The sequence below is a fragment of the Lepus europaeus genome, chromosome 11 (genome assembly GCF_033115175.1).
Source record: "Lepus europaeus isolate LE1 chromosome 11, mLepTim1.pri, whole genome shotgun sequence".
NCBI classification, from domain to species: domain Eukaryota; kingdom Metazoa; phylum Chordata; class Mammalia; order Lagomorpha; family Leporidae; genus Lepus; species Lepus europaeus.
Genome location: NC_084837.1, coordinates 104,852,938 through 104,880,058, shown reverse-complemented (window position 1 = coordinate 104,880,058; position 27,121 = coordinate 104,852,938). Strand labels below are relative to the sequence as shown.

Below are 27,121 nucleotides of genomic sequence, written 5' to 3'. Positions count from 1 at the left end.
TGTTTCAGCTCCTGGTTCTGAAATGCAAGGTCATGGCCTCCTGTGGCAGAGCTCTGTGTGGCACGGAGATAGCACACGTGTCTGTCTGTCTCTCCCTCTGCTCCACCCGGAGCCCCGTACTTGGGTTAAGTCTCACCCCTTCTCACCTCACAAGGGGAATCACATTTGCACACAGGAAGCCTCACGAGACATTGAGAACCATCCCCAGCGAGCCGTGCCTCCCTCAGCAGCCGAGCCCCCGGTTCCCCCAGGCGCTCCCGGAATCCCAGGCCCAGAAGGTCCTTCTGGAAGGAGACTTATGTTCTCCATCCTTTGCACGCAGGCAGAGGCACGGTCCCACCAGCCTCTCCACACCGTGGCCCGCCCCGTCCAGCCCCTGAGAGCCCCCAGACTCAGCCAGCGTGAGACAGGCCAAGCCGTCGGCGCACGGGAAGGCATGAGCTTGTCGTCTGGGTCTGTTGGCCACACCCGCTGTGGTCACAAAGGCAAACTGTGCTGCTCCACCCCGCAGAGACGTGCTGACCGCCTGTGCGGGCGCTGGCGTGTGCCAGGCCAGGCGAGACGGCGCCCTGTCACCGAGCAGTAGTGACAGGTGACAGCCGCTTCTGTCCCTTCGTTGCAGGAACGGGCGAGCTCTACACCTGGGGCTGGGGTAAGTGACGGGTTGGTTTCTGGGAGAGGGAAGAGCTGGGAGGGCCGCACAGGTGACACAGCCAGGCAGACGGGGCGGCGGGAGTCAGCTGCTTGGGAGGATGGGGCCTGAAGAGCCAGGAGCCCCCTCCCTGGGCTTGGGACAGATCCAGGCACACTCGGGAGGTCGGAGATCGGGCAGGAGAGAAAAGAGGCAGTGCCATGGCGCCTACCCGCCTGTGGTTCTGCAAGGCCAGCATTCAGCAAGTGTGCTGCTGTCCTGGCCCCAGGCCGAGGAGTGAAGAGAAGCACCCTGGCTCAGTGGCAAGGGAGCCCCACGGAGCCTCCTCCCTGAGGCTCTGGGGCCCGGGGGTGCCCTGGAGTCGCGGCGGGGGCATAGCCAGGAGGGAAGCAGTAGGGCCCAGCGCCTCGTTTCTCTTCAGGGAAATACGGACAGCTGGGCCACACGGACGCCGCCAGCGTGGATCGGCCCTGCCGTGTGGAGTATTTTGTAAATGAACAACTCCAAGTAAAGGCTGTCACCTGTGGGCCCTGGAACACCTACGTGTATGCTGTGGCGAGAGGGACGAGCTGATACACCTGTGTGAGCCTGTGCGTGTGTGTGTGTGTGTCTGTGTCTGTGTATACACAGTTATATAGAAAAATACATAAGACAAATGTATATTTAGAGATTAAAAACCTGTGGAATTCCCATTTGGATGAAGGCAGTTCGTTGGTAGCACCCAGAGGTCCTGCCTTGGCCCCTTCCCATGAGAGCCCTCCCCTTAGAGGCGGGGCCTTCACTTGTCTGCGCCTGACAGACACCTGTCAAGTGCTGCCCGAGGCCAGTGTTCGTTTTGGGGCCCTACGGGATTCCTCTGTGTGAGTGGAGCCCAGGCTGCGAGTTCCTTTGTTGACGGTCACGTGTGTGGTCTCTGGTTTCTGGCTGTGGCGGTGCCACACGGGCACCTGTGCCTGGCACGTGTGCACGGGTTCTGATGCAGAACACCGAGGGTGGAACTCGGAGGTCCCAAGGCACCTTTCACTGCAGGACAGTTGTATACGCCCACAAGTAGTGTGGGCTTTGCTGTGACCCACACACCACGTGGATGAGCACTGAGTTTATTTACTTCCTTAAATCTCGATTTATTTTATGGACGTGAAAGAGATTGTTCACCCACCGGTTCACCCGCAACAACCGCACGACAGCTCAGGTGAGCCAGGCCAAAGCCAGGAGCCAGGAACATGATCAGTGGAGCCCTCACCCACTGCGTCCCAGAATACACAGTAGCAGGAAACTTGGAATCGAGAACGGAGCCAGGACTCAAAGCCAGGTGCTCCAATAAGGGGTGTGGGTGTGGAGCACGTGGGTTCAGGGACTCAAATACTTGGGCCACCTTCTACCGCTTTCCCAGGCCATAGCAGAGAGCTGGAGCAGCCGGGACTCAAACCGATGCCAGCACCGCAGGCAGCAGCTTTAACCCGCTGTGCCACAGCGCTGGCCCCAGTTGTACAGTTTTTAAAATTTATCGTAGAGACAGAGAGCTCCCCTCTGCTGTTTCACTCCCAGATGTTCAAACCTCAGGCTGGGGACACCATCCAAGCCCCCCACAGGGTGGCTGGCAGCCTCGCCACTGCTCCCACATCGGCACCTGCAGGAGGCCAGAGTCGGTGTCCAGCGGCGGGCACGGAACCCCGGCGCTCTGACGTGGAATGTGAGCGTCTCCGCCAGCAGCGTGGTAACCACTCGGCTAGACGCTCGCCGGGTCTTCTCGCGTTCGGACTGTTCCGCCTGCTTGTGTCGGTTGTTAGGAGAGGAATGCTAAGTGTCCGGCTGACCTGTGGATCTCCGTTTCTGCTCCCTCGTACCAGTGCTGCTCTGCGTGTCTGGCGGCTGTCCTTAGGTGCATAAGCGGACGGAAGGGGGGGTGTTGCTGAAATGGTGGAGCCGGGAAGCCATCTCTCCACAGAAGCAACTCACTAGCTGGCAGTCCCACCGGAAGCAGCCTTTACAGAGGTCTAAAGCGAGTTCCAGACTGACAGCCGGGGCCGGTGCTGTGGCATGGCAGGTAGAACTGCTTCCTACAATACCAGCATCCCACATGGGAGCGGGCTCGAGACCCGGCTGCTCCTCTTCCGATCCCGCTCCCTGCTAATACACCTGGGAAAGCAGCTGAAGATGGCCCAAGTGCTTGGGCCCCGGCATCCACGTGGGAGACCCAGAAGAAGCTCCTGGCTCCTGATCAGCCCAGCTCTGGCCATGTGTCCATGTAGGGAGTGCGCCAGTGGATGGAAGACCTCTCTCTGCTTCTCCCTCTCTGTAACTCTGCCTGTCAAATAAATCAAAGAAGAAAAGACTGACGAGCACCAGGGAGGCTGGCATAAAGCAGTTGCTTCTCTGTGGCCCCAGCGCCGTGGCCTTTGCAGTCCCACACCCAGGCGGCTGGGCCGGAGAACCACAGCTTGCACGCGGGGTGCACCAGCAGGCACCAGAGGGCACGGCACAGGCCTTTTGGAGAGCAGTGGCAGGCGTGCGTCCTGCCCTCCCGAGGAAGGCGTCGCCAGGCATCTAGGCCGGGTCACTGCGGACTCTGCAGTGTCTGCAGTGAGCGAGACTCTGCCTGAGAGCCTGGAGCGGAGGCAGCGGAGAGCCGGGCAGGAGGCGTCCCAAAGTGCTCGGGCCGGGGCACCCAGGCTGCAGCCGCGCTCAGGAAGGCCCGGGGGAGCACAACCTCCCCTTGGCTGCGCGGTGAGGGCTGAGGGAGCGCGCGTCCTGGCACGGGCCGGCTATAGGCTGGGAGAATTGTTGCTTTCATTTCCTTTTAATGTCAGCCTAGCGAGAGTGCAGCATACAGAATCAGTACACAGTACAGATGTTTCTCTGCAGGCGGGCAGCCAGTCACTGGACACCGTAACTAACAATTCCAGACTCAAGATCCACGTAGCAAGATGTGTCCCAGGGACCTGCAGAGCACTGCTGAAGTCGAGAAAAGCTAACCCGGGAGCAGCCCCCAAGCTGACGAGGGCCAGTGCACGCTTATTCAGAATCCGAGCAGGACGCCGTAGTCACCGACAGCTGGTCCAAAAATCCAGCCACACAAAGGACCTGAGCAGCCGAGGTAACTTCCGAGCCAAAACCTGGAGAGACTGGCCTTCTGTGAGCCGGCAGGATGCAGGGAGCCGTGATGGGGTGGGGGGGCCCTCCACGGTGACATTCTTGTAGTGACCACAAAGCGGGAGGCCACCACCAGCCGGCTGCAGTCTGGGATCAGGACAGCATGTGGTGCCAGGACAGACAACTGGGACGAGAGCGCCCACTGTGAACGATCGGATGCCCGACTGCTGCTTCCTTCTGTCCGGGATTCACTGTGTGCGAGGGGCACGCAGTCCCTCTCGCTGGCCACTTTCCTCACAGAGGCCAGGCCGGTGCTCGGCTCCCCCACCCCCTCCCTGCACGGCTGCACAGCTCCGCCCTTCTCATGAGAACTGGACGCCTATGCTAAAAGGATGGACTTGATGCTCTACCTGGTACATGCAGACCTGGATCATACATGTAAATGTGAACATAGAACTTTAAACTCCCAGGAAAAAACCGTCATGCTCTTGGGTTAGGCAAAGGTTTTGTAGCTAAAACAAAAGCACAATCCAAAGAAGTGAACTTCATCAAAATTAAACCCCACTCTCCAAAAGAGGAAGCGAGAAGCACTGGGCGGACAGCTCTGCGAGCCGTGTATCTGATACAGGGCTGATTCCAGACCACCCAGAGAGCTCTCAAGATGCAACAGTAACGTTAAAGGCGGAGGAGGCTTTGGCACAGAGGCTGAGATGGTGTTTGAGACGCCTATGTCCCACACCAGAGTCTGCGTTTGGGGCCGGCTCTGTTCCCGACTGCAGCTTCCCGGTGATGCAGGCCCTGGGAGGCAGCAGTGATGGCTCAGGTGAGCGGGGGTCCCCAGCTCCTGGCTCAGGGCTGCTGTGGGCATTTAGGGAGGAGCTTGCCCTGCCTCAGATCTTAAAAAGGACAACAGAAACACCCAACAGTAAGAGCAGATGACTGTTTTTAAAATGGGCGAAGATGGTGATGAGGCAGGGCACCAGAGCTGAGCTGGCCGACGGGACGTGGAAGGGCATCACCATTCACCGCAGACAGGCACACTCGGCCGCGGGACGCCACTTCCTCCCGCCAAGCGGCTAGTTAGACTGGCCACACAGACCTGGGGATGGTGGGACTGGGGACAGCCCTCCTTCCTGGTGGGAATGGTAAAATGCTAAAACAGCCCTGGAAAAGTTAGGCAGTTCTTAAGCTAAATACACACCTGCCATAGATGTAACCCAGCCATCCCACTTAGGCGTTTACTCAGTCCACATCCACGCAAAGACTGGGATGTGACCGATTCCTGCAGCTTCCCTGTTCTTCCCGCTGAAACCTGGAAACGCCCACTGTGACCCAGCCTCCAGCAGGAACTCCGCCCCGTGCACAGCCACGCAGCAACACAACCATCAGCCGTGGGTACAACAGCTCATCCCTGTTAAGTCTGCTGACATCGACCTGAACATACAAACCCCTCTACAGCGACGGAGCTCAGTGGCTGCAAACGGGGGCGAGAGGAGGGAGGAGACCCGGAGGGGTGACGGCTCTGCTCGGTCCCTGCCCTGTGCTGCTGGCTCCCCTGCGGGGGGGTCCTCTACCCCGATGGACTTTTAGCAAACAATGTCTTTAGAGAAATGAGATGCACTTAAGATTTAGAACCACACAAGAAGTATAGAAATCATTATGTCCTGTTAGTCTACTCTGTTTTCCTCAGGCCAAACCCACCAATTGACGTGGGAAAAGTGAAAACAAGCACTACAGTAACTTTTTAAAGAAAAAGATTTATTTGACAAGAGAACTTCCAATCTGTGTTTTTTCCCCAAATGCCCACAATAGCTGGGCTGGGCTGAAGTCAGGAACAAATTCCACGTCTCCCCCGTGGGTGGCAGGAACCCGAATCACTGGAGCCATCACCAGCGCCTCCCGGGGTCTGCGTTAGCAGGGTGCTGGCGGGGCCGGGCCCTGGCTACTCCCGTGTGGGACACCGGCGTCTTTAAGACCGGCTTCTTAACCAGACACCTGCCCTGATGTAGCTTTAGAGTGCACACTTCCAGGATAATAAAAACAGGACATACGTACACGTGACTAAACAGCATGGCCGACACAGGTGAGCTTTTGAGAGCCATTTAATGTGCTGACAGCAGTACGGTGCAGGCAGACAGGAATAAATAATAGTGCTTTGGGAAGAACAGTAGTGATGGACACGGGAGGCGGAGCCTCGGCACGGATGGCCCAGAGCAGGAATGACTCCCAGTAGTGACGTGTGCAAAATCCCAGAGCCTCCCACCGGGCTGGCAGCACAGGGGACAGAGGACTGAGCCACAGTGGGCACAGGGATGGGCGACTAGACCAGAGAAAACCTCTGAGGAGACAGAGTTCACACAGACCTGTGTTGTCACACATGGACACACACACACACCCACAAAGGGCATTGCACTATGAACCACAGCCACACGCAGCTCGACAAGGGAGCCGCCGCCTCCTGTCCCCGCGGGTCGCTGGCGGCTGCAGACGGGCCACTGTGGGAACAGCAGAGCTGGCACAGCCGCAGCATGACCCCAGCACCCCGAGCCGAGGGTGCTCCTATGAGGAAGTCACTTCCTGTCCACCCTCCACGGTTGGATAGAGTTAGCACAACGTGAAATAAAACAAGCCGTGGCCATGCTTAAGCGAGTGGAATTATGGGGTGGAGCGATCAGGTCCCCGTGACAATATCTGCGCTTACTGCTAGAAACAACGTTTTAATGTATCTCGAATAAAAACCAAGCCCAGCCTCTAAGGACCCGCACTAAGCCTACGCTGGACTTTGGCTGGGCACGCTGCCCACGTCTGTGAGGTGGGCCCAGGGACGTCCAGGGTTCAAGCACGCCTATGCTGAAGGAAAATCAAAGCCCCCGTCTAATTCGGTTCTGTGTCGGCACAGGAAGCCACAGCCTGGCGACTGCCGGAGGCCTCACGACTGGATGTTGGTGGAGTTAAGGATTCGAGACGTGGCATCAGACATGGAAGCCTTTGAAAGTTCTCGCTGTTGGAGGACAAACATCGTTAGTGGCAGCACCGCCCTGTCCTGCTGCCCCTCCCTCTAAGCAGAGGACCCCAAGGACAGTGCCGGGGAGGCCAGGCTCCCCTCTGCCTGTCACAGGCCCAGCGCGGGAACGCGCACGCAAGCCCGTGCCCGCGGCCGGCCCACGGTTACGCCTCACTGAAGAGAAAGCCCTGGTGCGTCCCGGAGCTGTTCCTGCAGCCGGCGAGCCCTGCGGCCGGCAGCTGTGGGCCTCCGAGGCCTTTATAAAACAGTGGGCCGGACCACGTATCTACCAATCCCTGGGCTGAGGCCTTGTCGCCTGCCGGTGATCGAGCTCACGCCGGAGCCCGTGGTGGAGTCGGAAGGCTGGGACAGGAGTGTTAGTGGAGGCGCGTGTCCTGCCTTTGGCGCGGCGCTGGAGGACGCATGGTCAGCACAGGCAGGCAGACGGAAGCCCCAGCCGGGAACCGGGCACTGGCGCACGAGACCAGACCTCTGTCCAGGCAGCAGCGCCAGAGGACGCGCCCCGCCCCCTCAGGGGAAGTGGAGAGTGCAGCATAGGAGCTGTTTCAAGGCCCAGAGCCGCCTGGGCCTGGGCCTGGGGCAGTGCCCCCTCCTCGTCCTGCGGCGCCCAAGGGGAAGGGGTGGCCCTGCCTCTCACCACCCCCCTCAGCACGGGAGAGCGCGGTTAAGAAAAAGGCACTGCAGTTAGGGGACAGCGAACAGAGTCGGCTATGAGGTGAAGAGCATTCTGGGAAAATGCTTCTCCCCAGCTCCACACAGGCTCCAGCAGCTCGGCTGGGCCCGGCCGGCGAGTTAGCAAGGCGCGCACTCCGGAAGTCCTCGGAACACAGGCCAGGAGCCTCACTGAGCAGCACACAGCTGGGGCCCCTCCCCAGGGTCGGGGGCTCTGCCTTTCCCGGCGCCGCAGGCCTCAGGACGCGGGGGCTTTCCTGCCGGGACCACAGGATTCAAACCTCTGCCTGACTTTAGATGGGGCTGAGAATCCAATTCAAGTCTGAGCACGTCTTAGCCAGCAGGTTTAGTGAGATTTTGATTTTTAAGTCCATGGTAGGAATTCCTGCTTCCTTAGTAAGAGAGGGTCCGTGCCAGTGCAGCTGAGATGGGTTAGCGCAGCCCTGTGCCCCGGGGGAGGAAGCCAGCAGACAGATCAGGTTGGAAAAGGGACACGGGTCATGCAAGGGTTGCCATACAGACCTGAAGCCCAACAGTGGAGCTGTCAGACAGGGACGGGTTCTTCTAAGAACAAAGAATTGAGAGAGCAGGGCAGCGGTTAGGGCCCCACCTGCAGCCAGGGAGTGGTGCCTCTTAGTAGGAGAATCCAGGCGACCTGTCGTGGCTGCCGCGACCTCCTTCTTGTCCGTCCCCGCCCCCACCGCAGCCTCGAGGAAAGGGGCTCTCAGCCTCCCAGGTAGTGTCCTCCTAGCTAGGGCACCCTGGGGAAGATGCCTGCCCTGCCCCAACTGTGTGCTCCCCAGAGACTGTAGATATCAGAAAACGTCAATTACCGCAAACTGAGAATAGGTGCTGGCAACAGAATTAAGGCTGAAGTTGCACTGGAGGGGGGCCGAGCTGGGGTACCCACCACTCAGGATGCTGTCATTGACCTCTAGGTTCTCCTTGGCGGCTGCGTACCGGCTGGCACGGGGCGTCTTCTTCCCCGAGCAGGAGGACGTGAGGGCTGGCTGCAGAGGGGGGAGACAGGGCCGCGTGTCACTGACAACGCACCCACAGGGCTGCCCTGTGGCATAGTGGGAAAGCCGCCACTGCGACGCCGGCATCCCCGTCTGGGCACCGGTTAGAGTCCGGGTGGCTCCATTTCCGATCCAGCTCTCTACCAAGCACCTGGGAGAGCAGCGGGAGATGGCCCACGTGTTTGGGCTCCTGCCAGCCACTTGGGAGACCCAGAGGAAGCCCCTGGCTTTGGACTAGTCCAGCTCTGCATTGTGGCCATTTGAGAAGTGAACCAGCAGATGGAGGGTCTCTCTCCCCCTCTCTGTCACTCCCTTTCAAATCAATCAATCAATCTTTAAACACAAATACTGCATGGCCAAGGGCTGATAACATTTTTTTATTATTCATATATCTGTATTCCTAGACTTCTGGTTTTTTAAAGAAATAGGAATTCTTACACTTGGACGAGGCTCCGTGAAAGACGCGTATCTGAGCACACTCCTCCCCTCCCCTCTCCCGAGCGCGTGACTGCCCTAGTGACCCGGCGTCACTGAGCTGGAATCCACACGCAGGGGGCCTTGCCAGGCTCTGGACGGAGCCCAGAGACGGCCGATCCTCAGCTCAGATCCCAGACACCTGGTGCTTTCTCGGGTGCTGGGGGACTCGGTAACTGTCCTTCTCCCTCCCGTTCCTTGTGGCCGAACCCAAGGGTTAGCTTGTGTACCTCTCTCAATGCTAACTGACCCCGCATCTTGGAAACCACAGCGAGGACGTGGGGACCCTGGGTAAATGGGCTAGGGCAGCGCCAGGGACGGTGCCCGCACACACAGGCCACACTCACCTTGCTGCCAGAAGGAGGCAGTCGGGGCACGGGGGAGCGGCAGATGGTGCCCCCAAACAGAGGCCGACTGCTACTGCTGCCTATGGTGCTGGCGTTGCTGGGGTTCAGCTGGGGAGAGGAGGGACAGACCACTGACGTGAGGCGACAGCACAGCACTTGCAGCCATCCCCGCCCCGGAGCCACCCAGGACGGACTGGCTGCCGTGATACAGAGCTGGGGCCAGCGCTGCACAGCTGTGAGGAAACCCATGAAGAGCTCTCGCAGCCTATTCAAATCCAGCGAGTGGAACAGAACAGTAAAATCACACAATTATTGATGGCCCAAGACACCTTCCTACGAGCCAAGCGCTCCACTCCTGGGCGTCTACCTCAGAGAAGAGTGTCTATCCATACAGAGACTCAGACAGGTGCAGACGACTTTTGCTGCACCAGCCAAAGCTAGAAACGAGCAGCTGTCCACACAGACAGACCAGACCACAGTGCACACCGACAGCGGGAGGCTGCCCCGCAATAGAAGGAGCGACTCTTGATACGTGCCACATGGGCGACTTGCAGAATAAAAATTGATGCCAGGGGCTGGTGGTGTGGCGCAGTGGGTAAGCTACCACCTGTGACGCTGGCGTCCCTTATAAGAGTGGCTGGATTGAGTCCTGTCTACTCCTGGATCACCTGGGAAGGCAGCAGAAGATGGCCCAGGCGCTTGGGCTCCTGCCACTCACATGGGAGACCTGGGTGGAGTTCCTGGCTCCTGGCTTCAGCCTGGCCCAACCTCAGCTGTTGTGGCCATTTGGGGAGTGAACCAGCAGATGGAAGATCGGTCACTCTGCCTTTCAAGTAAATAAATAAGTCTTTATACTAATGGAATCAGACACACAAAAAAGATAGTGTTTCCAAAAATTCATGGAAAATGCAACTATGAAAAAACTGGTTTAAAAATTTTTTGCACCAAAATAAACTTATCTTTGAATTCCATTTCCATGAGCCTTCATTTGAGAGACAGCAAGTGGGCTATGCAAATGCCACAACAGCTGAGGCTAAGCTGGGCTGGGCTGGGCTGGGCTGGGCTGGGCTGGGCCGGGCCGGGCCCCCCAGCCAGGTCTCCCCCGTGCTGGCAGGGCCCCGGGGTCCGCACTAGGCCGGATGCCCGGCGCTCCATGAGGATTCCGAGGTCCCCTCACGCTGCATGAACCTATGTATGTACGATATGAGCCAGGCACACTAACGCAGTTGCAGGGCGAGCCCCTGGTTGCCGTGGGCTGGCGGGCGGAGGGGGGAGGGGGGAGGGCAGCACGCTGCAGCTTAGTTAGCGCTGGGGCCCTGGCTCTGTTCATTAGCTTGCGGGTGCGGACGGCTTCGTGGTACGAGTGTTTCAGAGCCTCTCTGAAAAATGGAATTAACAGATAAGCTAAGGGCAGGCATCGAGTGCCCTGGCTAAACAGCCGCTTGGGACACCACGGCCTGCTCAGAGTGCCTGGCCTCGCTGCCCGCTTCCCACTAGCACACTCTGGGAGGCAGGGAACGCCGAGTTCCTGCACGCGTATCAGAGACCTGGACTGAGTCCCCAGCTCTGGCTGTGGCAGGAATTTGGGCAGTAAACCAGCGGACGGAAGCTGTCTCTGCCTCGCTGTCTTTTACATCAATAAATAAAACTCAAAGCAGCAGAAGCCCCGCGTTACCTTGCGCAGCTTGCTCGGCGTGCTGGGGGCCAGTCCTTGCCGCTTGCCCGGGGTTCGAGGAGTGCCGCCGAGCACCCGCTCCGTCTGCTTGTTCTTCAGCTGCTGTGTCAAAGCCAGAAGTGACGAGGGTCAGTCTGGGTCCGGCAGGGGGACAGAGCAGGGCCAGCACCCAGTGAGCTGCTCCCAGCCTCCCGACCCCGCAGGGCCGCCGGCCCCTCTCCTTCATTCTGCTCACTTACTCGCTCCTGTTTGGCTTTCTCCTTGGCCAGTCGGTGCAGTTCCTGCTGCTCTGCCATATACTCCACGAATTTCTGCCCGTTCACCACAAACGCCATCGAGTGCTCCTGCTCCCACATCTCGATCCGCGCCTTCAGGTCCTCCTCCAGCTGAGGCCAGAAACAAGGACGTGCCCGTGAAGCTTCGGGCTGAAGCCAGCGGAAACGACGCCTCCCCTCCCCAGAGCAGCCAGGCCCACGCGGGCACAGGGCAGACACCAGACAGCCAGGCCACGGGGTGGGAGCACGCGAGGAAGACTCCGGAGTCGGGCCACCAAGGCTGAGAGAAGGCAGCCCTGGGAGGCCCAGCAACACCGAAAGAGGCCGTGTGCGCCGAGGGCAGGGGCGTGCAGGCTGGACTTCCATCTGGCTGTGTAAAGGCGGGCAGGCCCCGTCTCAGGGCCTCAGTCCCCTCATCTGTGAAATGGGAACCGGCCACACCACCCATCTCGGAAGGGGAGACGCGGGAGTGAAGCAAAGCACTGTGAGAGCAGCTGAGCCAGCTCGGCCAAGACCACTAAAACCTCGAGGACGGGAAGCCCGGCTCGTGCCCAAAGCTCGCTTTGTGTTAGAGGCAAATTCTGTCCTCCCCAAATAATCCACACACTCACGTCCTGACCTCCCCCACCCCAGAATGGGACCGCATTTGGAGACGGGGTCTAAAGGGGTGGTTACGATAAAGCGAGGCCATGAGGTGGGGACTGGTGGTGGTCAGGCCCCAGGCACAGAGGGCAAGACCACAGGGAGGCCCAGGAGGAGACAGCGCCCTCTACAGGCCCAGGAACTACACTGCGATTGTGTGAGCCCCCAGCCCCACCACGGCCATGCAACTTAACACGGCACCGCACTCAGCTGGTCCCACTGCAGTCCAACACAGGACTGGCCAAGCTTTGGAGGGAGACAGTTCTGCGGCAACTAACACAAAGCCAAGGCTGCGCACAGGCGGGTGCTGTGCAGCCTCCGGAGCCCCTCGCAGCAGCGTCACCTTTGGGAGTGTCTTCTGGAGCTTGACGCGCTGCTTCTCCTCCTTCAGCAGATTCCCTCCGCGGTTCGTAAACCGAGCCGGATCGGAAGCTTTCCGCTGTGAACACAGACACCGAGTTAGAGCCACATGGGGCTGCTCGGACCAGCTGCTTCTGCTAGGCTCCCCTCCTGTCTCTAAAATCATACACATCATCATGGAAGCCACTCGGGAAGGCTCTGAGGAAGGCGGCTCATGTGAGGTCACCCGTGTCTCCTTCCTAACTGAAGACGGGCTCCCCTGTGGGCACAACAGCATCGCCAGCTCCTGTCCTCGGCGTGGACGTCACCGTGACACAAGCTCTGTGGAGGACCAAGGCGAGCCCGACAGCCAGAGCACCTCCTGCCCACTCACATCTGGTTGGCGGAGGCAGTGCATGGCGAGGGGATCTGCAGACAGCCTGGCTTTGATTAGGTTAATCCTCACGTTGAAGCCCCTGCCTCTTAATTTTTCTGTTACCTTTTTTTTTTTTTTTTTTTTTTAAGATTTATTTTATTTGAAAGTCAGAGTTACACAGAGAGAGGAGAGGCAGAGAGAAAGAGAGGTCTTCCATCCGCTGGTTCATTCCCTAGTTGGCCGCAACGGCCGGAGCTGTGCCGATCCAAAGCCAGGAGCCAGGAGCTTCTTCCAGGTCTCCCACATGAGTGCAGGGGCCCAAGGACTTGGGCCATCTTCTACTGCTTTCCCAGGCTACAGCAGAAAGCTGGATTGGAAGAGGAGCAGCTGGGTCTTGAACCGGCGCCCATATGGATGCCAATGCTTCAGGCCAAGGCGTTAACCCGCTGTGCCACAGCGCCAGTCCCAACTTTGCTGTTACTGTGTGATGTGTACCGCCCATGGGGACAGCAGCGCGAGGATGTAACTTGTCCTGATAGACCAGGTGTCTATGCTCAGAGAGCAGGTGCCGGGAAGTTGACAGAGCATCCCCGACGGTCTGGAGGTCAGACGCAGAGCCCAGTTCCTTCCAGGCCGCCTGCTGGTGGCGGCGACGGCTTTGAGACGTTCCTCAGTACTAGCACGTCATCCGCGGGCAGCGAGCCACAGCGGAGACCAGGACCCCTGCCTTCCCCAGCGCTCGGCTCCTGCACGGTCCTCTCACTGCTGAGCCCCCCTTCCTGCCTGGAACCTGAAAGCACTGACCGAAGAGGCTGCCCAGGCCTCCGCGCTCTGGCTGGGCCGGCCCTGCCCGAGAACGAGGCGCTCCCTGTGAACCAAGTCTATCCAGGAGAAGCCGCTGCGCCACTGCTCATGCCATATTCTTTCTTTTTAAATGTAGCATTCTGCGTTATTTTGTTAAAAGATGTGTTTATTTGAAAGGCAGAATGACAAAGAGGGAGGCAGAGAGAGTGAGATCGTCCCCCCGCTGGTTCTCTCCCCAAACAGCACAGTAACAGGCCTTGGCCAGGCGGAGGCCAGCAGCCAGGAACTCCCCTGGGTCTCACACGGATGGCAGAGCCCACATCCTTGAGGCTACATCGACTGCAGCCCGGGGTGCACATCAGCAGGAAGCCGGAGCAGAAGCAGAGTAACCAGGACTTGAACCAGCGCTCCTGTGAGATGCCAGCATCCTGCCCACCCCGTCAGGCACTTTCCTAAGAAAGCAGCCGAAGCTGGAATGGTGGAGGATGTTCGGTGACGGCGCCAGCATCGCGGAATTATCTGGGCAGCTGGCAGGCCGCAGACGGCGAAGTGCTGTGGACGTGGGGGCAGAGGCGCCCGCGGGGCGGAGCAGCCAGGCCTTCTCGCCTCCTCTGCCACGGAGCCCCGCGCACTGCGCAGGGGTGCCCACCTGCCCGGCGCGCTCTGGACTTGCTCATGCAAGCAGCTGCTCGTTTCAGGTTCTCTGATCCTGCCCTGCACAGTTTAACAGACACAGATACAGGGCAGGGCCGCCTGAGACGCGACACCTGCCGCCCCCTCGGGCATCGGGTTGAGTCCTGCTTCTCCTTCCGCTCTTCCAGCTTCCTGTAACGCAATACTGGAAGGCCGCAGCGATGGCTCCAGTACCCGGGTCCCTGTCACTGCCCAGGAGGGAGACCCGGATTGGCTTTTGGGCTCCTGGCTTCTTCCTGACCCAGCTCCAGACGTGGCTGTGGCCATATGGGGAGTGAACTCACAAGTAGAAGATCTCTCTCTGATTCTTCCTCTTTCTCTGTAACTCTTTCAAATAAATAAATAAATCTTTAAAAATAAATGAATGCAGCTTAATTCACAATAGCAAAGAGATGGAATCAACTCAAATGTCCATCAACTGAAGACTGGATAAATTATGGGATCTGTACACCATGGAATACTACACAGCAGTAAAAAAAAAAAAAAATCCTGTCATTTGTAGCAAAATGGATGAAACTGGAAAACATCGTATTTAGTGAAGTAAGCCAGTCCCAAAAGGACAAATATCATATGTTCTCCCTGATCTGTAATAACTAATAAAGCACTTAAAAGTAAACATTGAATAGTGCTTGTCTCAACTGTTGAGGAACAGGTTTTTTTTTTTTTTTCCTACAAGTTGTTGAACTCCTTACTTTAGTACAGAGTTAAACATATGGGGGCCGGCACCATGATGTAGCAGATAAAGCCACTGCCTACAGTGTCAGCATCCCACATGGGCACCAGTTCAAGTCCTGGCCGCTCTACTTCCGATCCAGCTCTCTGCTATGGCCTGGGAAAGCAGAAGAAGATGGCCCAAGTGCTTGGGCCCCTGTACCGACATGGGAGACCTGGAAGAGGCTCCTGGCTCCTGGCTTCAGATTGGCCCAGCTCCAACCATTGCGGCCAACTGGGGAGAGAACCAACGGATGGAAGACTTCTCTCTTTCTGTCTCTCCTTTCTCTGTGTAATTCTGACTTTCAAATAAATAAATCTTTAAAAAACAAACAAACAAAAAAGTATGTGTATAATGTTAACTGAAAATAGATCTTAGTGAAAAACAAGAATGGGAATAGCAGAGGGAGGAGAATGAGGGGTGGGAGTGTAGGTGGGAAGGGTGGGAACGCTGTGAAGAATCACTATGTTCCTATAATTGTATTTATGAAATCTGTATTCCTTAAATAAAAGGTTTCTGGGGGGAAAATAAATAAAATTCTTAAAAATTTTAAATTAAAACAACAACAGGGGCCGGCGCTGTGGCACAGCGGGTTAACACCCTGGCCTGAAGTGCCGGATCCCATATGGGTGCCGGTTTGAGACCTGGCTGCTCCACTTCCTGTCCAGCTCTCTGCTATGGGGAAGCAGTGGAAGGTGACCCAAGTCCTTGGGCCCCTGCACCCACATGGGAGACCCGGAAGAAGCTCCTGGCTCCTGGCTTCGGATTGGCGCAGCTCCGACCGTTGTGGCCATCTGGGGAGTGAAGCATCAGATGGAAGAACTTTCTCTCTGTCTCTGCTCTCTCTGTGTAACTCTGACTTTCAAATAAATAAATAAATCTTAAAAAAAAAAAAGAAAAGAAAGAAAACAACAACAACAACAGATACAGAGGAGTCGTGCTAACTGAGCCGTGTCGTGACTTAGGCAGGGTGGCGGGAGCCGGCGAGGCCCAGTGAAAGGAGCCCGATCCCCTCCAGGGTGCCCTCTCAGCACGCATTCCACTCAGGGAAAAAGGACAGAAACCGGCACAGACCTCGAACTCCAGGAACAGCTCCCAGCTCTCCTTCCACTTCTGGACCCCTTCAAAGAGCTCCTTGTGGACTTCGTAGTAGTTCCGTAACCGCACGATCTCAGCGTCGTGGAGCTGCAGCAGGTTCTCCGTGTAGTCCTCTGCAACACACAGGCCCGGCAGTTTCGGGGAGGCCCGGCGGTGTGGCGCGGTGTGGCCCTGGCCCCCGCTTCCCTTCCTTAACGTAGAGCGACACAGGACTAACTGCGTATGCCGTGGCTGCCACAAGCGGCCTGTAGGACAATGACTTTCTGGCCTCGCCTTGGATTCCTTCCGTCATCTTCCTTTCACCTTGGCCAGCCAGTCAAGGACTGGGTCACAGAGAATGTCCCGGGACGTGTGTTGGGTTTAGCGAGGACGGCTTCATCCTCACCTTCAGTGTGGGTCGGGCTACAATTCCAGTGGGCTGGGTCAGGCTGACACAGGCCTTCCGCATTCACCTGCCCCCGCCCCCGGGCTACGTTGCTCAACATTTCTGCCCCCACGTCCTAGCTCAGGACAGGAGGATTACGTGAAATAGCTCTGCTGAGGGCTTGACACTGCCCTGATAAGAGCACAGCCGGAGGCAACACCACAAGAGAGCCTGTGTTTCCCAGCAGCACCACAAACGCTGACGGCGCCATGCTCCGTGGCTTGAAAAGGTGGCCGTTATCTGTTCAGAGAGGAAGCCCAGACCTTCCTGGCGCCCGCCTGGGCCTGCAGAGGACCGGCGAGCAGCCACAGGGCCATCACTGTTCTCTACTAACCGGCATAGTAGGGGGCGAAAGCTCGTCTCTGCTCCTGGCTGTAGAAGCACTGCTCCCAGTACTGCGCCAGCTCCACGCGCGTGGCCTCAATCATTTTCTTCATATTCTGCATCTTCAGCTCCTCCAACCGATCCACTTCTAGCTGCAGCTGAGAGAAAGGAACCCAGAAGGTGGCTGTCATTCTTGGGTTTGCAAAAGTTTCCCCCTTTTAGTAAAATTACAGCACGAATCCACAGAGCTCAATCAATACTCTAACGACGATACAGGAGACAGAAAGCCAAGGACCCGGTGCAAAAGCCCGGAGGTGAGCAGGCACTGCCCCTTTCCCAGCACTGCCTCAACAGTGGTCTGACGCACACGGGGCTGGGCGCAGAGGCACTCTCAGAAGACTGCTGGCCCAGCACTCGCTGGCTTTCTTACCGCTTTCCTGACCTTGGCCTTCGACCCAGTCATAACCGTGGCCACAGCTTCTCGCTCTTCAGTGGGTATTTCCAACCTGTCCCACAGCTCTCGGATTTGAGCCCGAAGCCCCTCACACATTGCTTCGTTTTGTGATTTTCGCATTTCCAACTGTGGCAAGGAAAGACATGGTTACTCCCAACCAGGTACAGAGAAGCCTCCCACCAAGAAATGGCCAGGGGCCAGCACTGTGGCGCACTGAGTTAAAGTGCTGGCCTGCAGCACCGGCATCCCATATGGGCGCCGGTTCTAGTCCTGGCTGCCCCAGTTCCAGTCCAGTTCCCTGCTAGTGTGCCTGGGAAGGCAGATGAGGATGGCCCAGGTGGTTGGGCCCCTGCACCCACATGGGAGACCCAGAGGAAGCTCCTGGCTTCGAATCAGCTCAGCTCCAGCCATTGTGGCCATTTGGGGAATAAATCAGTGGTACATTCTCTCTGTTTCTCCCTTCTATAACTCCGTTTCAAATAAATTAAATAAATTAAAAAAATGCCTAGACACACACGGAGAGAGGCACTCAGAGTCCCAAGAGGCCTGTTCCTGCAGTCCGGATCCACGCTGCAAGGCCGTCTCCAGCCCTGCTGGATCTCAGACCACAGAAATGAGGATGCTAATGTCAGGTTCTTTCAACTAAATCCTAGCCTGCTTCAAATGCAAAGATTTCAATTCCACGTCCTGAGAGCAACACACAAGTTTGTTAAAGGCAACCAAGGCTGTGTATCATATTTACACTTCTGCCTTCCCTCCTTATTGAATACTGAAAACAGGGTTGGCGCTGTGGCGCAGCAGGTTAATGCCCTGGCCTGAAGTTCTGGCATCCCATATGGGCACTGTTCGAGACCTGGCTGCTCTACTTCCGATCCAGCTCCCTTTGATGGCCTAGGAAAGCAGTAGGACGACTTGGGCCCATACACCCGCCTGGGAGACCCGGAAGAAGCTCCTGGCTCCTGGCTTCGGATTGGTGCAGCGCCGGCCATTGTGGCCAGTTGGGGAGTGAACCATCAGATGGGATGGAGGACCTCTCCCTTTCTCTCTGCCTCTCCTTTCTGTGTAACTCTGACTTTCAAATAAATAAATAAATCTTTAAAAAAAAAAAAAGACTAAAAACAGAGCTCGCTGTGTTCCCACATTTGCCGCGGCGAGACCACGATCTGAGGAAGCCAGCACCTGCCACAGCAGCTTCTGTAGTGTCGCAATATTCTCCAGGGACAAACAGAAGGCATCTTCATCTTCACACACCACGTCCCTCTCAAAGCTGGTGTCCGGGGTGTGGTCCAGTTCTTCCATACACAGGATGATCTGCCTCTTTAGGCTGACAAACTCCTCACGCCTGGACGCCTAGACAAGACGACGACAGGCTGCTTAGGGAGAAAGCACACGGGCCCCGCAGCAAGTGCGCGTGCAGACGGCCTACCTTCGTCTCCCTCAAAGTGGCCACGCGCTGTCGGAACTGGGTCAGCTCCTCCAGGCTGGGCACCGAGGCGCTGTCCACCTCGTGGAGAGGCATGCAAAGGATCTCACACAGTTCCTGATCTTGCTCTCGGAGCAGCTTCAGCTCTTGCTTTCTGTCCTTTTTCTGTTTTCGCATCAACTCCACCTGAGTGCGCAAATCCTTCTCCAGTTGCAGGATGGTTGTTTCTCCTTCTTCCTGTGAGGACAGGGACCCGTCAAGGAAGACAGGGACAAGAGGCGGCTGATGGGGAGAGGATTTCAGTGAAGACTGGCAAACAAGAGACTCACGGCTAACGGAATGGGGCTCAGAGTTTGCTATAAAAGCCACCGAGAAGGAAAGGTGAACAGATACAAGGAGACTTTTTCTTCTTTTTCTAATTTTTCCAACTGTGGTAAAAAACACATAACATAAAACTTAACACCTTAACCATTAAAAAACTTTTTAACAAGTTTATCTGAGAGGGGCAGTGCCGTGGCATAGTAGGTTAAACGGCTGCCTGCAGCACCAGCATCCCGTATGGCCTGGGACAGCAGCAGAAGATGGCCCGCGTGCTGGGGCTCCTGCACCCTCACAGGAGGCCTGGATGAAGCCCCTGGCTTCTGCCTGGCCGAGCTCTGAACCTAGTTACTTGCCCAGATCTGCAGTAGCTGGAGCTGGTTAGAAGCCAGAGCCATCAGACTGAATGCCCACCCCTAGCCATTATTAAGTATAGTCTAGTGGTATTCAGGACGGCAGACTGCTTTGCAAACATCACCACCGTCCACCTGCAAATCGCATTTGAACACTACTGGTTTCCCTGCCCCCAGCCCCTGGCAGCCACCGTTCTACTGTCTCCATCAGTCTGACTTTTCTGGATGGCAGGGCGCTCTGTGCGGTGTAGACTGGATGGGAAGCCTGCTGGGGTCAGCTGGAGGGCGGTTTATGCAGTTCCAATCTAAATGTTCACCCTGGGACAGATTAGAGCCTAGGAGTCCCATATGGGGGGGGCCTGTGTTCAGTGCCGGCCTCTGGCTCTCAACTTCTGCGTCCAGCTCACTTGCTGTCTATCTCTCAAATGAATACATTGTTAAGAATTAAATAGCCATCCTAATAATACTATGAGCATCACTTTACCACTAAAAATCAATTTAGGAGTCCAGTGCTCTACTCCTAACTGATAAAAGAGGAAAAGTGGCAGTTACAGGTCTTATAAATTTCAATTTCAATTAACGTTGGTGAAATAGAAACTGTCAGGGCCAGCGCTGTGGCACAGCAGGTAAAGCTGCCGCCTGCAGTGCCAGCATCCCATGTGGGCGCTGGTTCTAGTACCACTGCTCCACTTCCGATCCAGCTCTCTGCTGTGGCCTGGGAAAGCAGTAGAAGATGGCCCAAGTCCTTGGGCCCCTGCATCCACTTGGGAGACCTAGAAGAAACTCCTGGCTCCTGGCTTCAGATCGGCGCAGCTCCAACCATTACAGCCATCTGGGGAGTGAACCATCGGCTGGAAGAACCCTCTCTTTCTTTGCCTCTGCTTGTCTGTAACTCTGCCTTGCAAATAAATAAATAAATCTTTTTAAAAAAATAGGAACTGTCATATAATGTATGGAAGACTGCCACTGTACACCTAACTTCGCACCCAATTTCACACTGAAAGCCGAAAAAAGGAAGATGAGAGAACGAAAATGAAACTTGTCCAAAATCAGTCACATTGCCATTGATACTGATTCCAGGAAAGCCCTCCGGCCTGCCCCGGCTGCCGGTGGGAGTCATCCTCCTGCCTTCCAGCCCCCCCTTCCCCCCACCCCCACCCCGGCTGGCCCCATCTGGCTGCTGACACCAGGCAGTTCTTCCTGGAACAGGCGCGGACCCGAGAAGTGCCGCCCCTGTATCTTGTGGCTGACTGCGGCTCTCCCAGATGCGTCTCAGGCACGTCTCCCTGGCTGGGGTCCTCACGCAGCAGCACCTCTCAGCGACGTGAAGAATCGTGGGCTGCACTGGGCAGGACCAAGAGCGCTTCAAGCTCCAGCTACTGAGACGTTCCTTCTGAAGCAGCCATGTCTTTAGCTCAGAGCCTGCAGCTTCTGGCCATGAAATCCCGGGTCTGGAGAACGTTCCCCGGGTTACTTTTGCTTCCTAGGAACCCCTTCCTTTTCACGTTCTTTCAGAAGAACAAAGAGCCAGCACTGTGGCCTGGTAGGTTAAGCCTCTGCCTGCGACGCCAGCATCCCATATGGGCTCCAGTTCAAGACCCGGCTACCCCACTTCTGATCTTGCTCTGTGCTAATGCACCCAGGAAAGCAGCGGCAGATGACCCAAGTGCTTGGCCCCCTGCACCCACATGGGAGACCCGGAAGAAGCTTCAGGCTCTTGGCTTTGGCCTGGTCCAGCCCTGGCTGTTGCAGCCATTTGGGGAGTGACCAGCAGATGGAAGATCTGTCTGTCTCTCTCTGTAACTCTGCCTTTCTAATAAATAAATAATTCTAAAAAAACCCAAACGGAGAAACCCCAAACCAGAACAGTACCACCTGTGTCTACCTCTTCCTCAGAATGAGTAAAAACGACTTGGCCAAGCGGCTTGGCATGGATCACCTGGAGCGGCTTCACCTCCTCACAGCAGCTCTCTGCAGAGGTGAGCATTCCTCCCCTGGCACCATCAAGGAGGCAGCATTGCGTCTACTGCTCCCGCCCACCGCCAGAGCCCGACACCCTGGGCGCACACCTGAAAGGGCTCCACGCGTAACTCGCTGCACAGGGTGTTCAGCTCCTTCTGACAGTTGGAAATGCTCTTGACGAGCCGCTCCTTCAGGCTCTCCTCCTCCGCAATCATCATATCCAGGAGCTCCTACAAGGCAGAGTCCACGTCTGGGGCCACAGGGAAAACCCCAGCCAACACCAGCACCCAAGCCCTCACCATTCCCAATGTCAAGCAAGCACGGAAACCAACAGGAAGAGCCGTCACTCCTGTCTCCTTCCTTCTGCCAGACGGACAGCAGCTTCTCACCCTGGCCCACGCCGCCCAGCCCGCCCCAGCCCGCCCCAGCCCAGCGCAGCCCCGCCCAGCTCACCTTGACGTGCTTTTTCACAACCTCAGTTCGCTGCTGCTTCTGATCCTCCGGAATGCCAATCGATTCCCAAATTTCCCAGAGGTAATTTAAGGCCTTCTGGAAACATTTTATGGACTCCTCCACCAACACCTCACTGAGAAGCAACAAATGAGGTCTGCCCGTCAGTCACTGCCTTCAGCTGAACGCAGTGTTTGCTGGAACTAAGCGCTAGTTTCCTGGCGGGCCCAGGCTAGAACAACCTCAAAAAAGCACCCAGCTCAAGTCACCTTGGAACGCCCCCCCCCTCCCCCCCGCCGCAGCACCAGCAGAGAAAACCCACCATCGAGGACGTGGGCGGTCCTCCCGGCTCCCGTCAGCAGTCAACACAGGACTACACTGAACACTGGGCTTGGAGAACACCCGACCAAGACACCGGTAGAGCCACAGGACCCTGTGTGAGACGCTCCACGCTGGCTATGTCTTATAGCTGGTTTTGTTTTTATTCTTAAATTACAGCAAATAATCCAAAGAATGGCTGCCATGGAAAGGTAAACAGCACGGGGCAGCAGGTAAGCCGCGCCCGGTTCCCTGCGTTAGCACCTGGGGAAGCAGAGGTTGGCCCCAGGCTGCTTCCCACCGGGGAGACCTGGACCGGAGGGAGTGCTGGGGCCTGGTCAGTCTGGCCCAGCCCGTGTTGCAGCCCTGTGGGAGTGAACCAGTGGAGGGAAGACACCTCTCTCTCTGTATCTCCCTCCCTCTTTGTAACTCTGCCTTTCAAATACCTAAATGTCAGGTCTGGCGCTGTGGTGTAGCAGGTAAAGCCACCACCTGCAATACCGGCAGCCCCTATGGTGCCGGTTCCAGTCCCAGCTGCTTCCTGCAAACGGCCCGGGAGAGCAGCAGAAGATGGCCCAAGTGCTGGGCCCCTGCACCCCTGTGGGAGACCCTATGGGAGCTCCTGGCTCCTGGCTTCACCTGGCCTGGCCCTGGCCACTGCAGCCACCTGGGAAGCAAACCAGAGGATGTAACATCCCCCCCCCCCCCCAACCCTCGCTGACTCTTTCAAGTAAATAAAGCTAAAAAAAGAACAAATAAACACCAATACATCTTTGAACTAAAAAGACTGAATCATCAACCTCTTCCTGAGTTTCCGGCCTCCCGACCTGTATTACACAGACCCTACAATCTCGTAAGCAATTGTGGATGAAACTGCAGAACAACTGGAAGTTTCACACATCGCTGGCTGTTGTGGAAACTGATAACAACCATTAAAACTGCTGCCGCGGGCAGGCATTCGGTGCCGCGGGTAAGACGCCGTGCAGGCGCCCACACTGGAGTCCCTGGGCTCGTGTGCCTGCTCTGGCCGAGTCCAGCTGCCTGCCATGCACACCCTGGGAGGCAGCAGGTGACAGCTCAAGTGCCTGGATCCTTGCCATCCCCGTGGGAAACCAGGACTGAGTTCCAGGCTCCTACCTTCAGCCTGGCCCAGTCCCAGCTGTTACGGGCATTCAGGGAGTCAGCCAGCAGATGGAAGATCACTGTGTCTTTTGAATTAAAACAAAAACCTCTAGCACATAATCTGAAAAATTTTGATTATTGTGTTAATTGAAACACTTTAAAATATTTACTAATTCAGTCAAACAAATTACTTTTACAAAATAACATAAGGTTGGGACATAAATTTGTAGCTCTTAAATCCAATTAAAACCAAGACAAATACCTTGACAGCAAATGGACTGCTCACGGCCAGCAGTGGATCACTAACTAAACGCAGTGTGCACACCTGTGTCCTGGAGCTTGCGATACATGATTGTGTCTGCCCTGCTGGGCATTTAAAACCACCAGACCCTACAGCTGGGGACAGGGCCCATGACGGTCCAACTTTCAAAGCATTAAAAAACAACACTGTCCACGCCTCCCAGCATTCGGATTGCACTGAATTTAAATCACCCTCAACAGCCTTCTTCTCCCACCACCAGCATTATCTTCCAACAGCTTCTTCCCCACCGTTCCTGCTTCTGCCCAGGTCCAGCTCCCACCACCCACCTCTTGCCTGTATAGCAACGGCACTGAAACTGGGCTCCCTGCTCTGCCTTGGCGTCCTCAAGCGCACTGTCAGCACAGGAGCCGGGGCTCCACGTCCTGCCTGCTGCCCAGCCCTCCAGGGGTCACTCGGAGCAAACGCCTCAGCCCTCCCAGAGGCTGGCGCCTGGCACTCAGTCCAGCCCCGGCGGCCTTCCTGCTCTCTGGGACACACCAGGCCCTCTCCCGCCTCAGGCCTCTGTCTGCCGCCTCCCCCACCAGCTGCAGGGCTTGACCCCTGCCTTGCCAGGTCTGTGCTCAGAGACCACCACCAGATCCTTCTCTTCTCCACTGCACCCCTCCCAGGCCTTCAGAACTCCGTGCCCCTCCCCCTGCCGTTCTCTCCATGGCACTCACCACAGGATTCCCTGTTTTGTGTTACCTTTCCTTTGCTGTAAGAATGTAAATGACGGGGCCAGCATCATCTACCCAGCTTAGCAGGCTAAGCTGCTGTCTGTCAACACCAGTATCCCACGTGGGTACCGGGTTGAGTTCCAGCTGCTCCACTTCCGATCCAGCTCTCTACTAATGTGGCTGGGAAAGCAGTGGAGGATGGCCCAAGCGCTTGGGCCCCTGCACCCATGTAGGTCTTGAGGCCTGCGTGGAGTTCCAGGTTCCGGTTTCAGCTTAGCCCAGCCCCAGCCGCTGTGGCCACTTGGGGAGTGAATCAGCGGATGGAAGCTCTCTCACTTCTCTCTGTAACTCTGCCTTTCAAATAAATAAATAAATCTCAAAAAACCAAACAAAAAGAATGTAAACGATAAAGGCAAGGATGCCAGTTCTGTTCAAGGCTATATCCTAACACTTAGAATCATACTTTGTGCATAACATTCAAGAAATATTATCTGAAGGGCTGGCACTGTGGCATAATGGGTTAAGCCACTGCCTGCCATGCCGGCATTCCATATGGGCGCTGGTTCAAGTCCTGGCTGCTCCTCTTCAGATCCAGCTCCCTGCTAAGGTGCCTGGGAAAGCAGCAAAGGATGGCCCAAGTGCTTGGGCCCCCGCACCCACGTGGAAGACCTGGAGGTAGCTCCTGATTCCTGGCTTCTGCCTGGCCCAGCCCTGGCCATTACAGCTGTTAACTCTGCCCTTCAAATAAATATTTTTTTAGAAATAAGTATTATTGAATGGCTAACTTGACAACTTAAAGAAGTTCGGTGCTCTTCGGATGCCGAGTGACCCCTGTGCACAGTGCAGCTCAGCTACGCTGCCTTGCTGATGGTTTCAGTGATTCCCTGAAAGGAGTGAATCAGATTTTTTTTAGAACACATCTCTGCAACCCTGACGGTGCCAACAAGAGTGCCGCCCAAGGACCCGTGCTGTAAGAGTCCGTTTTTCCAGTCTCAGTCTCGGCCATGAGTCACCCGCTGGAAGAGCCGGGCCCTCAGGGCCGCCCTGCTTCGAGGCAGCCGGCACTACCGTGGCCCTAGTCCCTCCTGGACAGCTCTCCACCCTGTACAGCCAGCCGGGAATGGAAAACTCCCGTTAACTCCGTGAGCAGCCTGACGGCCATTATGGTTCTGAGTCCTGTTTCTCATATTCCTTTCCAAACAGGAACCCCTGGGCCAGGCATCTGGGGAGGCTTGAGCTCACGTCAGATCCTGGGAGACAGCAGCTCACACACTTAGGTCCCTGCCACCTGCTTAGGAGACCCACACGGGGCTCCGGTCTCCTGGCTTCAGCCCGGCCCAGCCCCAGCTGTGGCAGGCATTTTGGGGGTGAACCAGTCTCTGTCCCCTTCTCTTTCTCACTGTCTTTCAAGTAAAGTGAGGAGGAAAAATGCCTGCTTCCCGTATAAGAGTGCCTGGGTTCAGAACCCAAGTCTGCTCCCTGAGTCCAGCTTTCTGCTGCTGAAGACCCTGGGGGCAGCGGTAATGGCCTCCTGCCACCAGGTGGGACCTGGGTGAACTCCCAGCTCCTGGTTTCAACCTAGCCCTGGTGCTGTGGGCACTGGAGAGTGAACCAACAGGTAGGACTGCTCTCTCTCTGCCTTGCAAATTAAAAAAGTATATATGATGACCTGAAATCCAGATGTGCCCCCAAATCTGGCTTGTTTAGTAGAGTGATTCCAGTTTTAAAGTCTAGTTACACCCGTCAGCCTGGAACCAAAGTTAATGGATAACTCTCCCCACCCCCTTCACCTGCCCCTGAACAGTAACTGTACCTGGACTGCGAGTAAGCCTTTCCTCTGGATGTCCATCAAGACTCCGCCAGTCTTCGGAATCCATCACTAGCTGAAACCCACAGCACCCTAACCCTGCTGTCCTTCGCGTAATGCCACTTGCTTTCCCAGTAAGCCAATTCTATTCTCCAACAGGGCAAGCGTTTGGAAAAACACGGATCCGCTTAGCAATCAGAAAAGGCCTTCGAGCTATCAGTTTGATTATTAATGCTGAATTTAAGGCTTCTGCCACGTCTTCAGAAAGCGCAGTCAGCACTTAGTCCATGCTCGGGTATTATCACTTCGGTAGCGAGAAGACCTGCGTTCCGCCCTGGCACAAGGCTCAGCCGTCGGCCCCGTTCCCGGGGACCCCCGCTCCCGGCCAGCCCCGCCTGCGGCCCGGTTCCCGGGGACCCCCGCTCCCGGCCAGCCCCGCCTGCGGCCCGGTTCCCGGGGACCCCCGCTCCCGGCCAGCCCCGCCTGCAGACCGGTTCCCGGGGACCCTCCCTCCCGGTCAGTTCCCGGGGACCCCAGCTCCCGGTCAGTTTCCGCGGACCCCCGCTCCCGGTCAGTTTCCGCGGACCCCCGCTCCCGGCCAGCCCCGCCTGCGGCCCGGTTCCCGGGGACCCCCGCTCCCGGCCAGCCCCGCCTGCGGCCCGGTTCCCGGGGACCCCCGCTCCCGGCCAGCCCCGCCTGCGGCCCGGTTCCCGGGGACCCTCCCTCTCGGTCAGTTCCCGGGGACCCCCGCTCCCGGCCAGCCCCGCCTGCGGCCCGGTTCCCGGGGACCCCCGCTCCCGGCCAGCTCCGCCTGCGGCCCGGTTCCCGGGGACCCTCCCTCCCGGTCAGTTCCCGAGGACCCCCGCTCCCGGCCAGCCCCGCCTGCGGCCCGGTTCCCGGGGACCCCCGCTCCCGGCCAGCCCCGCCGGCGGAGCTGCTGGAACGACCAGGAAAGAATTCCAGCCTCGGACTCGCCGTCTCCCTCCACGCACACGCGAACCCCGCCGCGCCCCGCACTGGCAGCCGGCTCGCCCTGCCCCGCCGCGCAGCCCCCGACCGCAGTCGACGCGGGCCGAGGGGACCCCACTCCAGGGCCGAGAGCGTCCGTCGGACGTGGCAGCGGCCCACGGACCCGCGACCGTCCCGCAACTCGCACCTTCCACTCATGGCGGACGCGCCACGCAGCCGGGCGTCGAGGCCCCGGCCGACTCCACCACAGCCCGAGCGTAGGCAACACCGGCAACCTCGCTCCGAGTCGCCACTCCGAGAGCCGTTGAGCCCCGCGGAATTTC

The 27,121-nt window shown here is 57.2% G+C and overlaps 2 protein-coding genes across 12 annotated transcripts in view; one reads left to right on the top strand and one right to left on the bottom strand.

Moving 5' to 3' along the window:
• Positions 1–19,938, top strand: part of RCCD1 (RCC1 domain containing 1) — a 22,885-nt gene extending 2,947 nt beyond the window's left edge. Inside the window, exons 7-8 of one of the 5 annotated variants that reach the window (XR_009867324.1) lie at positions 323–652; positions 1,074–1,143. Coding sequence is in view for 4 of the 5 variants with exons in the window: in XM_062206270.1 (XP_062062254.1) it covers positions 623–652; positions 1,074–1,225 (182 nt within the window). In the remaining variant the exon portion in view is untranslated. Of the gene's footprint in view, positions 1–322; positions 5,425–19,893 lie in introns of those variants that run through there. The other 4 variants (XM_062206273.1, XM_062206271.1, XM_062206270.1 and 1 more) reach the window with 4 other exon arrangements.
• On the bottom strand, positions 5,487–27,121 carry PRC1 (protein regulator of cytokinesis 1). 7 transcript variants are annotated; one of them, XM_062206264.1, is made up of 15 exons: positions 26,986–27,121; positions 21,608–21,740; positions 21,262–21,384; positions 18,525–18,758; positions 18,278–18,448; positions 17,075–17,224; positions 16,655–16,802; positions 15,873–16,009; positions 12,218–12,313; positions 11,197–11,343; positions 10,958–11,056; positions 9,283–9,390; positions 8,276–8,452; positions 7,965–8,006; positions 5,487–6,746 (listed from the first exon to the last, which is right to left on the bottom strand). In XM_062206264.1, exons 1-15 carry the CDS (start codon positions 26,994–26,996, stop codon positions 6,675–6,677), a joined length of 1,848 nt encoding a protein of 615 aa, XP_062062248.1. In that variant the 5' UTR covers positions 26,997–27,121; the 3' UTR covers positions 5,487–6,674. The 7 variants fall into 7 exon arrangements, with proteins under 7 accessions (XP_062062248.1, XP_062062245.1, XP_062062247.1 ...); XM_062206261.1 differs by having other exon boundaries at positions 10,958–11,059; positions 26,986–27,120; XM_062206263.1 differs by having other exon boundaries at positions 7,965–8,003; positions 10,958–11,059; positions 26,986–27,120.